Source organism: Elgaria multicarinata, chromosome 3, assembly GCF_023053635.1.
Source record: "Elgaria multicarinata webbii isolate HBS135686 ecotype San Diego chromosome 3, rElgMul1.1.pri, whole genome shotgun sequence".
Classification (NCBI taxonomy): domain Eukaryota; kingdom Metazoa; phylum Chordata; class Lepidosauria; order Squamata; family Anguidae; genus Elgaria; species Elgaria multicarinata.
This window is the reverse complement of record NC_086173.1, coordinates 56,873,471-56,885,769: the sequence shown is the minus strand read 5'-3', so window position 1 is coordinate 56,885,769 and position 12,299 is coordinate 56,873,471. Positions and strand designations below refer to the sequence as shown.

The window sequence follows — 12,299 nt, the reverse complement described above, 5'->3', positions numbered from 1 at the left end:
ATTTCAGTGATAGTATTTAAGGTGTTACAGGACTCATAGAATCATAGAATAGTAGAGTTGGAAGGCGCTTATAAGGCCATTGAGTACAACCCCCCGCTCAGTGCAGGAATCCACCCTAAAGCATACCTGACAGATGGTTGTCCAGCTGCCTCTTGAATGCCTCTAGTGTGGGAGAGCCCACACTATCACGGACATGGAAACTCCGTTGTTTCTGTCATGGACATGGGAGATAGTTATACATAAGTCCTTTGAAAATTCCTTTTATCCTTTATTTTTTCTTTCTTTCCTAGAGGAGAGTATCTTGATAGCAAGAATTCACTGTTTGTTCATCATTTTCTACTCTGACGAGCAAGAGGAATTTTAAATAGTTATGCCTGTATAGCACATCACTTGTTGAAGTGTTTCTGCTTGGATGTGTTCAACTCACGGCTCCAAGGGAGATGTAGGTGGAATAATGCTGGATTAGTTTCTTGTACAAATGTTCCACCCAGAGAACATTTGTTATGGGACAGATTAAAAATATCATAAATCAATACATGTCAATACCTTGATGTCCATCTATGGTAGGAAGATTTGGGTTAAAAACCCAATTGGCTTTCTTATATTGGCACACTGTTGAATATTGCATACATGCTCTTAAGATTATTTAGATTCCAGAGTCTAAAGATATTTAAAGGTGGGTTTTTTTGTGATTTGGGGAGAAAAAAAGACAAAGAAACTTTATTTTTTATATCCTGCCTTTCCGGCATGATGGGAAATACCCATGTGGTCTCCCATTCAGGCACTGACCAGTCTCAGACCTGCTTTGCTTTAGCCATGTGGTTGCATTATGTGTGCTCAGACCATGCCTTAGCCTGAATGTTATAATAAAAATGCCTTCGGGAGTCAGTCCTGATAACTGCCTATAGAGAGTTTGCTCTTGGATCAAGCAAGAGGGTTGTTGTGAAGCAACTGCAGGCACTCTTGAAGGATACTGATTATCTAGACCCATTCAAGTCTTGATTTCCACCTGATTAGGGGATTGAATCAGCCTTGAGAAAGGACAGGGGGATTCTGTTAATTCTTCTTGATCTGTCATCAGCTTTTGATGCCATCAACCATGGTATCCTCCTGGATTGACTTCGTAGGATGGGCATTGGAGGCACTGTGCTACAGTGGTTCTAGTCCTATCTATGGGCCTGATTTCAGAGAGTAATATTGGATGATTATTCCTCGCCCCCTTGGCAATTGAGCTATGGGGTTCTGCAGGGTACTATCTTGTCCCCAATGTTGTTTAACATCTATATGAAGCCGCTGGGAGCGGTCATTAGGAAATTTGGAACCAAATGCCATCAGTATGCTGATGACATGCAGCTGTATCTCCCTGTGACATCTGAGTCAGGTTCCTAGACCAGTGCCTACACTCAGTAATAGGCTGGATGAGGGCCAATAGCCCTGTGGGTGAATGGTTCCTGAATCCGGAAAATAGTCTCATTGCCTGTTCTGGATAGGGTTGCACTCCCTCTGAAAGATCAAGTTTGTAGTTTGCGATACTCTTAGATCCATCACTAGAGGCCCAAGTGACTGTGATGGCTTGGGGTGCCTTTTACCAGCCTCACCTTGTTGACCAGCTATGGCCTCTCCTGGCCATGGTAGTACAGCCATTAGTAACTTCAAGGCTGGATTGCTGCAATGCACTCTTATGTGGGGTTGCCCTTAAAGCTGCTCCGGAACCTGGAGCTAGTGCAGTATGCAGGAGCTCAGCTGTTATTAGAAGCTGCCCCTTTTCAGCATGCAACTCCTTTGCTGAAGGAACTGCACTGGCTGCATATTCACTACCGGGCCAGGTTTAAGATTCTAGTACTAGTTTACAAAGCTTTAACAACTTGAGACCAGGGTACATGAGAGAGCACCTTCTCCCTTAACAACCTGCCCAGTCACTGAGGTCATCTGAGAGCATGTTCCTAGTGGTGCCAGATGGACCTTTGGCCCGATTGGAGTCCACCAGGAGAAGAGCATTCAGTGTGGTGGCTCTCTTCCTATGGAATTCCCTGCCTCTGGAGATCAGGCAGGTTGTATTGCTTTCAGTGCCTTCTGAAAATGTTTTTGTTCCAGGAAGCTTTCCCTGAATGACCGGCCGCAGTTTTATCTGAACTTTGTTCTATGAAAAATATAATTTTAATGGTGTTTTTTATTCTGTTTTTATTCCTTTATTATATTTGTTCACTGCTGTGAAATCTTTGGATAGGGAGTGGTATAAAAATATTGTAAATAAATAAATAAAATTATTCTGATGCATGTGAAAGGCCAACGGAACCTCTCCAAGTCAAACATATTTGTTTGTTCCCTGCTTTCCAGAGCTAGAACTTGGCTGCTGAATGTGGTTGTTGTCATACTTCGCATTCATGTAGCACTCAGGAGCGTTCAGTGCAGTTTACACATAATGGCTGGGTTTGGACGATCGTGGGGGCAAAAGAACCCATCATTGGTTCTTTTCCCACCCCACACATGCTGGTTGCATGAGTACAATTTATAGAATTACCCATGATGCAGTGCAGGTTGACATAGTGTGGGTACCCACCCTACAACCCACAACTTGCAGAAATCGTAGTCATGGGGGAAGAACCAACAATGGGTTCTTTCACCCCCGTAATACCTGAATGCAGCCAGTATCTCATTAATCCTGCCAAGAAAAGTGGGATGTAGCTTGATATTATTATTATTATTATTGATGGGCCAGGCAGATAGAAAGTGGCCTGGTGTGTCCATAGTATGCTCATAAACGGCAATTTTTTAACCCCTGGACTTCCCAGTTTGATCTTACACTCTCACAAGAATGTGGACACTTCTGGTTGGAAGGTCTGCTCAAAGTTCATTTTAGAAGTTTAGTGATCTTTAATAGTCTTGTTTCTTTCTTTCATTTGAGCAAATTCTGTGTTTGTCATTCTTTTCCATTCTTTTGACATTTTCTAATTTGTATGTGACTTTACAAGCAAGCACCTGATCCAAAGGCATCTTTAGCTAAATCCATTACGCATCTCTTACTAGTAAGGCTGTTCAACCTTCCACATAATGGGAGTCTGATGGAGAAATTCTCTGGAACTAATTAACATTTTATGGCTACTTCGCATATTATACTTTGGTTCATGCTTAAATGCTCCTTTTGGTGTTTCAAAAGTATCATTTTATCCACACAAGTAATTTGTTTCAGAAATCATTTGTTTCCTTTACGGAATGATTATAACTACAACTAAGAGCACAACTCGAAAAGTCAGTGGTTTATCTTTAATGAATGGTAATTATAAGCCAAACAGCGCTAAGGGATTGTGAGAGTAATTTATTAATTCCATGCTGCCGGGGGCAGGGAGAGAATATGAGATTTCTCTGGAGATACTCGTGATTATCTCTTTTCTTGAATGTGAATATGAATATGAGCCTGGAGAGAGAAATTACATAGGGTAATGTTAAATGTTGTGCTTTGGTTCTACACTCTGAGGAACTCTAGTTCTCATTATAGGCAGCACGTAGAATGCTGCTACTAATAGAAGTGTACTCTTGTGATAATGAGAAGCAGATGCTAATGAAGAAATGAATGTTCCTATCAGTCAGATATATTGCATTGTGTGTTTCAGGACACTTGGAGAGGCTTGGTCTCAGCTGAAGAAAAGCCTGGCTGATGAAGCAGAGGTTCATCTCAAGTTTTCCTCCAAGGTAATTGCTACATTTGCAGGGACTGAGACCAGCCGGCAAGGTTTTTCTGAAAACCGGGATAATACAGCAAATGTCTGTCTGTGAAAACGAATTTGGGGTGGGGGGTTCCTTGGGTAAACTGGATTTAGACCTTTGAGGAATGGAAGAAACCCAGGTAGCTGGGACACTTGAATAGCTTGAAGTAGCGGAGGCGGGTCACTCCTATTTCAGTGAGGTGGTGAATCTGCTCTGGGTTTCAATCAGAAACCAGTCAGAACTCTAAAGGTGCTATCCAAGGTTCTGAACCCATTTGGGGCTAGGGTTCAGCACCTTGGATAGCTCCTTTAGAGTTCTGACTGGTTCTGATTAAGACCAAGAATGGATTCGCAGCCCCAAAGAAATAGGAGCCACCAGCTTCCAAGTGATACAACCCAATGGCTGTTATGGCCAGTAACATTGGAACATTGGAAGCTGTCTTCTACCAGTTCAGTCTGTTTGTCAATCTAGTCCAGCACTGTCTGTTATGACTGGCACTTGCTCTTGGGCAGAGGTCTTCCACTTCACCTCCAGCATGATCCTTCCCCCCCTCTTTTTTTTTTAATGTGAAGCTGTCAGAGGATGAACCTGGGACCTTCTTCATAGAAAACATGTGCTCTACCCCTGAGGTGTATTAGAAGCCTCCTCTGCTCCTAATAGCACTCCCATAGCAAACTTTGGGCATGCTCCAGACAAGGTTAATCATTTTCAAATTCCATTGGTTGTGGTAGGATAGATTCAAGCCTGTGGTTAACTCTCCCATTAAAATAATGGGATTTGAAAGTGCTTATCATGGAATGGGCCATATCACTTCTGTTTCAAAAGAATAAACATTTTTGATGCAAGACCAATAGCTTGGAGATAAGCAGAGAAATATGTAACACGTGAAATTATCCTTTAATGGGTGTGTGTCCTCTGGTAGGGACAAACACTGCAAGAAACCATTTTCTATTTTAATCTGATCAGCACCAATGTTTCATGTAATGTCTTGGTTTTCTTTGGATCATAGCGCACAAGCATGCAATCTCAAATAGTCTGGGAGGAGTTTAGTGCATGAACTGTGAAGTAACTGTATGATGTAAGTGCTGGGGAAGGATTTCAAATTCTATCCAACTCAGATCTTCCCTAGCTGTTTCCTCTGTGCTATTGGCTATTGGACGGTATAAAAATGCAATAAATCATCATCATCATCATCATCACAGCACTCCTTTAGAAGAAAAATACTACTTCAAGCGCCCTTTTGGCAGGAGCCCACGCCAGCCCCAAGACTCTTAGTTCAGTGCTTCAGCGGAATATGTGTGCACAACCCATGATTAAATTGCTATGAGATCAGAAAGCAGGCAGATTTTTGCTTGGTTGCAACTGTTGCAAGCATTTTGACTGAGCCTTAAATGAACATGTAACATATCAGTGTTTGGCAATGGATCCAGTGAGGCAAATAATTAATTCCCAACTGAAATGTTGAAGTTCTAGTGTAGTCTGTACTAAACAGCAGGAGTGAGACTCACAGTGCTAAGATTGGTACTTCTTGGGTAGATCTTAAAATCTGTTCTTTCTCTCCCCTCCGCCCCCAGTTGTTTCATATGATTCTTGTTATAGAGAGGGCAACTGCTTTGAAATCTTTAGGGGCTGCTTTTCTTTCCAGCTTTTGCAAAGGGCAATTTTCCCAGCACTGATGTGATTACACCTGCAGACCAAATGGTCACATTCCCAAACTCTCTTTAAATCAGTGATGAAGTGGGTGGTGGTGGGTTTCAATTGTGATTGGAGCCCCTGCCAAAGGAAGTGAGGCAGGTGGCTACCAGGAGGAGGGCCTTCTCCGCTGTGGCACCCCGGCTGTGGAATGAGCTCCCTAAGGAGGTTCGCTTGGCATCTACATTATATGCCTTTAGACACCAGGTGAAAACCTTTTTATTCTCCCAGCATTTAAACAGTCTATAAATAAATTTTAACTTGGTGTTTTAAATTTGTAATTTTGCATTGCTGCTGTTTTGATCTGGTTGAGCTTTTATATTGTATCTTATATTATGGTTTTATACTGTTGTTTCATACTTTGAATGTTTTTAATTTTTGTGAACCGCCCAGAGAGCTCCGGCTATTGGGCAGTATGGAAATGTAATAAATAAATAAATAAATAAATAGTGTTGCTGGGAAGAAAGTATTTAATGTCTTATCTGTACTGTTTTCTAGATTGTAATTCCCCCCATCCACCCATTGCTGTTAGTCTTACTGGGAGGAAAGTTGGGGGAAAACTTTAGGGAGGAGATTTTGATCAGGAAAATGGCACTAGGGGGAAGGGCTAAAATAAATGCCATCCACACACACACACCACACTACTCCAATCAGAGCACCTCCCCACTTCCTGCTTTAAATGGGGGAGGGAGTTCATGAATCTCCTGCATTAGACCTTGAAGAATTAGGGCTAAGTAGATATATCACAATCCATAGCGTGTATTCATTCCTAAAAAATGTTTCGTTTATTATTTATTTCAGCTCCAGGCGGAGGTGGAGAAGCCCTTGCTCAACTTCAGAGAAAACTTCAAGAAAGACATGAAGAAGTATGACCATCACATTGCTGATTTGCGGAAACAGCTGGTTAGTCGGTACGCAGCGGTAGAAAAGGTGAGCTTTTTCAAGTTGAATCCAGTTGAGAGACAGTTTCACAATGGGTAGGAGAAGCTTGTTGTGAACCTTCAGAAAAATGTATTAAGGAAGCTTAGACCCCTTTTCTCCCAGACAAATATTTTGGTCTGAACAAACAAAACATGTAGTGTATGCAGCAACATTTTTGTGTGTTCTATATAAAACTCAAACGGCTAACTTCTCAGACTAGTGTAGTGTAGATATTATTATCTACATGTTCTGTGCAATGTTCCTTCAGACACTGAGGGCACTTTGCTGTAGCATTCTGAATGATTTAATCATTATCCTAGCCAAAGAACTGCCCTAAAAAACTGCTAATCTGTTTTGTAGTGCTAAAACCTATGCAAGCCCCACCACAAAGGCCTATGTTGCATATTGCAGTGATTTATTCTGTGAGCGAAGCAATCTTAGGGAAAGAAGGCGGCAAATGGGTATTCTTTTTCTGTGGAGGAATTTATAGCTGTTGGTTTGTTTCAAGGCCCGGAAAGCATTAACAGAGAGGCAAAAGGATTTAGAGATGAAAACACAGCAGTTGGAGATAAAACTCAGCAACAAGACAGAAGAAGAAATTAAGAAAGCCAGGAGGAAGTCTACTCAAGCTGGTGAGTATCTGGGGAATGTGGTAGGAAGAAAGGGAACAGCACCCCTGTTTTAGCTAGTGAGAATAAGCTTGGGAAGAGCTATTTGTTGGAGAATAAAGAGAGTACAAATATTGACTTGTTCACTCAACGAATCTTAACATTTGGCATTGATCAGGACTTGCATTCTACTTAATTCTTAATGGTTTCTACATTCTGGTTAGATGGAGAATATCTACCATACCAGTTCAAATGCTCAGGTGCTATAGATTGGTTCCAGGAATTAACTTATTTTCCCCCATGAAGGACCAATGTTACTTTTTCGTACTCTCATCTTTAAGATATATGTAGATAAATTTAGGAAGAGTGGCCAGATGTAAGTCTTTGAAATGCAGGAAGGGTCAGACATGAGTCAAATGCATGAATTGTCAGGATCCCTTGAAACTCATCAGCGAGTTCACTAATATTACTATCTACGATAGCATGAGTACTTTGGGGCCATATTCTCTCTGTTTCCATGAATTCATCTTATTTATGCAACAAGGAGAAAGTAGAGCTGGAGTTGGCTTTTACATTTTCCACTTTTGATTCCATGTATTTGCATTTTATAAAGTACGTACTGTTTGGTTTGTACACTAGATGGCGGAAGAGATATTCAAGATACTTGATTCAAGGAGCTTGCTATAAAAACACAGGGATTTAAATAGCATTAGCAGGGGTCTACTGCTGCACTTGTTATACTCAAGCATAGTACTTGATATAAGAGTGGTGTTGAGAAGATCGACATAGAAACTCATAAAGATAAGAAAGCCAAAAAACAAGCATGGTTTTTCCAGTTGACATAACTGATAAATATCCAAAATTCAAGGTAGGAGGGGAAATGAACAAACTTTTCTCCATTTTCATTTCAGACTTATGCTTTTGTTTCTCACTTCAGTTTACACTGGAATTTCCAAAAGTGGGGAACAATATTTTCCATTTGTTCCCTAACTGGGGAACATGGGTGGGAGGGTGCTGTTGCACCATGTCCTGCTTTGTTAGTCCCTGGCCAACAGCTGGTTGGCCACCGTGTGAACAGAGTGCTGGACTAGATCGACCCTTGGTCTGATCCAGCATGGCACTGCTTATGTTCTTAACAGTTTCTAAATATTTTCATGACTCCTAGCCTCTGTGGCCAGGGAAATTTGGGGAAATTCTTTTGAAGTGAGAGAAGCACATTCACAGGGGTAGGCAAACATGGAACTAGAGGTTTGTTTCTCAGTGTGTATCTTAATTTTTTTATATAATATCATTGGCTTGTTATCCAGCTAGATAAGTCTGCAATATTTGTTTCTTGACATTCACTGCTGATAGAGGTGGAGAGATCATAGTTTACTTCTTCCTTAACGAGTTTTCATTAGTTACACTAGGGAATCACAGTGGATCGAAACAGTGCGTGTAGTAACTACACTTTCACTTCTAAGCATCTTTTCGGAGGAGAGGCTTAAAATAATTATTCACTTTGTTTTGTCTTGCTTGTTGCAGGAGATGATCTCATGCGCTGTGTGGATCTATATAACCAAGCTCAGTCGAAATGGTTTGAAGAAATGGTGACCACCTCTCTGGTATGTCTTGCCATATTATATTTCCCTTGCCATGTTATATTTCCCTGAGTTGAGTGAAGAAGGACTCTTATCAGCCTCAGTTAAACTGTTGGAAGTTAGTAAATTTTTAAAAACTTCATGTAGGATACAGTGAGGAAAGGGCCACTATTGCATCTTTTCTCATCTTCTACTATAGGCATGGGGAATGTAAACATAATGCAGTATATTCGGGAGTCATAGGCTATGGTTTTACATCTGGATGACTAAAAAAAAACACGTCACTCTTCTAATTCTTCCAACCCTGGAGTGCCTGAACCTTGTCACACCATTCTTAGGTCTCATTGTCCAGCTTTCCCAGTGCTGTATCCAAAGTCTGATGCTAAACAAATTCCCTCTGCTTTTCTCAGGACAAAACTATATGTTATAAAAGCATGAGGCTGCCACTGGAAATAGCAGCACCGTGTCGAGTCCCCCTTTAGTTAATGCCTGCAGAACAATTTACCTGACAGCCTGATGTCATTATGCCGCATGCTTTCCTGCCAGAAGAGATCAGTCTTTATAGCTTTCTTAAATGCTAAAGGACTGTTAAATTGACAAATCTCCTCCGGCAGGCCAAGGCTCCTTCCTTATGCTCTCAGTGTATCTCAGCAAGATTAACATCCACTGAGAATGTAGAGCGGTTTTCCTCATCCCTATTTGCTTATTTGTCACTACAGTAGTTCTAAGAACCAATTACATAGCTTATGGATTGACTGTTGGTAGTACTAGGAGCAACAAAAGGGAAAGGCCTGATCTGTTTCAGCCCTTGTTTGACCCATGCTTTGGTTTGATGGGTGCTCTAGAGAGCATTAATGTCTCTAAGAAATCACTAAGAAATGCTAGGTGGGTCACACAGAGCAGCCCCGCTTTTAATTTGATCCTTAGGTGTGGTAGCTTATCTTCGTCCATAACTGAAGTTGCTTGATTTTTCCCTTGCAGGAACTTGAAAGGCTAGAGGTGGAGAGAGTGGAGATGATTCGGCAGCACCTTTGCCAATATACCCAGTTGAGGCACGAGACAGACATGTTCAACCAAAGTGTGAGTCTGCCTTTATTCCTTTTTGATGCAATGTTTCAGCAGGCCCTATGTGAATCTAAAGCCTTCGAGTTGTGTAGGGTCTACACAATTCTGTCCCCTAGTATGGATGGTGGCACAAGCATCACAAGTGGCTTGGGGGGCGGGGGGGGGGGGGAAGAGCACTTAAAATACATTGTCCTACTTAATGTTGGTGGCCTGCTACTCAACCTCTCCTGCCACTAATTCATAGCCCAAGGCCAGGAGACAAACCCTGTATTTCGAGTGTGCAATTAAAGTGTTACTGTTTCCATTGAGTTTGAAATGAAGAAATGTACCTGGAAGAATTGGAAAAGCCAGATGGGGAGGTGGTTTGGTTTTGCTAAGAGGTCTCACGAGACATTCACTTGCACTTTTAAAATAATGCTGCTGCCATTTTTGTGGTTTTTTTAGACAGTAGAACCTGTGGATCAGTTGCTTCAGAAAGTGGATCCAGCCAAAGACAGGGAACTGTGGGTAAAAGAACACAAAACCGGTGATATCAGACCTGTGGACATGGAGATATAGACTGCTGTTCCTGGCTGTAAGTCATGGGCTTCTTGGCTCAGCCGCGTTCGAGGGAGTTCTGTGAAACCTCAAGAGAAGAGGGGCCAGAGAGACGTTCCGCTGTCAGCTTCCTTATATATTTATTATTGCCTGTAGGGACGATTTCTGTCATGTTCGATCATTATTTCATTTCCTACTGTGCTATGCCTTAAACATCCAACATTCCAGGGTTGAGAAGCCGCTCTTTTTACTTCCTTTCAAAACAGGCACCCAGCAGCCAAGCATGCGCCGCTCTTGTGATGAACTGCCGGGCCTGTTTTCTGGTACAAAAGAGAGTTTTGTTATTCTGTGATTAACTATTTTGTGCTACTCCCCTCGCATGATGCTCTGTTTTGTACAGTAATGTTAAGACACAATAAGCCTCTGCCAAACTTACAGTGAATTTGAATGTGACTCTGGAACATTGCCACTTAATTTGATGGGAGTGGGGAGAGGGTGGTGTAAACACTCCCTGCCCGCCCCCTACACTTTATGAAATGGAGTTCAAAATGCATTGCCTACCTCGCAGGGGTGTTGTGAGGATAACAATGAAATCTATACAATACTATTTTTTTTAACAAATCTTGGCTCCCATAACTGCAAATGCTGATGTGAGGCTGTAAAGGAAAATGAGGTAATGGGTTGGGAGACAGTAAACCCAAAGGATATCTGGTTGGGTTGGCCCTTTTTTATACACCCTCTCAGGTATTCACTGGCTTCAATCCTCAAGCCACTTGAGGTCCTGTTTAATTATCCAGGGATGACTGCTGAGGAAGTGATCTAAGAATTGCAACCATTGCCCTCTGGCAGAAAAGAAATGCCCTCTGTTGAATAGATTTTAAGGCCACACTGGTTAGGGCCCTGGCATACAACATGTACTCTTTGAAGAACTTTTGACTGCTTCCCTTGGAAGACTGTAACCAAATCAAATTGATCAAAACATAGCTCAGTCTTTACTTCCCATCAAATAAGTTACCATTTATAGACTATAGAGGGCAGGACATCCTAGCCAATGTGTCTTACCTCAAAACCAATTTCCCCAAAAGTCAGATTTATTGAATTGCTCTTTTCTCGTGATTCAAAGATCCGGGCATTGATGCCACAGCCAGATTCAAGCAGAACCTGGTCTTTTGGGAAGACTTAACATGACTTTGGCCTTGGAGCTCCCATGGCAGCCATTTTAAAGAGTTTCATTTTATGATACTTTCACAAGACTGAGTTCCATGTAGCTCTCAACATAGGGTGGTGCCAGATATCACCAGAAGTGAGTTAGAAATAACTGTATAATCCCAGCCAAAGATGCGTTAGAGAGCTAGATATTTTCTGAAGTGCAGCTATTTCACTGAATTTACGATTGGCCCACAAGGCCTTGACAATGGATCCTGAGCTCCCGTATGTTGAGAGCTGTTGGAGGAGAACCACAGTGTTCTTCATCCCCACCCCTTCCTTTCTTCATTTGTCTTAGTCTTGCCTTGGTGTTTATATAGAACAAATATTTACTGTGAGTTATCAGATCTCTTCATTTTTTGTACTGCCAAGTGTTTTGTTTGATCAGCTGTCATAAGCAAACGTGAGGAGCAGATAGGCCCTTATTTCTTGCATTTTCTGAATTCTTTTTCTGCAGTGCATTCATCAATACTATGACCAGATTTCTCAACATCACCATATAAGTCATAACCCTTTCCATTTCCAAAGTAATGTTATTAGTTTAAGTTTTGAATGAGGATAAGTGTTGCAGATAAGCTCACACAGCTTGTTGGTTGGGGGTGGGGGGTGGAGAAGGACAGGTACGTTTTGCTTGCTTCTTTGATACTTGCAATGAAAGAAGCCATGAAGGCAAGCTATTCCAATTAGTTCCAACACCAGCTTTACCTCATTTGATTATTCTTATCTACCTGTCTTTACTACCCTTCTTCAGCTTGATTTACTATGCACAAAATACCTTCTTCTTTTTTTTACTTCCATTGTCATCTCAGGTTTATAATAAGAAACATATTTTGTCTTTTTCCCAAGAAACTGACCGTCAAGGTTGCAAAAAGTACAATTTATCCTGCTGGTATGTCTGGGGAAATTGAGGCTTGGGCAGATAACAGCATTGAGGAGATTTTGAAGGCATCCATTCAATTCCTTTTCCTGCTTTCAAACCGGAGTC

At 41.6% G+C, this 12,299-nt stretch overlaps 1 protein-coding gene across 1 annotated transcript in view; it reads left to right on the top strand.

Moving 5' to 3' along the window:
• GAS7 (growth arrest specific 7) overlaps positions 1 to 12,084 on the top strand; it is a 140,355-nt gene extending 128,271 nt beyond the window's left edge. The window contains exons 9-14 of the mRNA XM_063121514.1: positions 3,612 to 3,690; positions 6,199 to 6,327; positions 6,827 to 6,950; positions 8,451 to 8,530; positions 9,488 to 9,586; positions 10,016 to 12,084. Of these exons, the coding sequence (XP_062977584.1) occupies positions 3,612 to 3,690; positions 6,199 to 6,327; positions 6,827 to 6,950; positions 8,451 to 8,530; positions 9,488 to 9,586; positions 10,016 to 10,129 (625 nt within the window). The 3' untranslated portion in view covers positions 10,130 to 12,084. The remainder of the gene's footprint in view (positions 1 to 3,611; positions 3,691 to 6,198; positions 6,328 to 6,826; positions 6,951 to 8,450; positions 8,531 to 9,487; positions 9,587 to 10,015) is intronic.
• Positions 12,085 to 12,299: the final 215 nt, after the last annotated feature.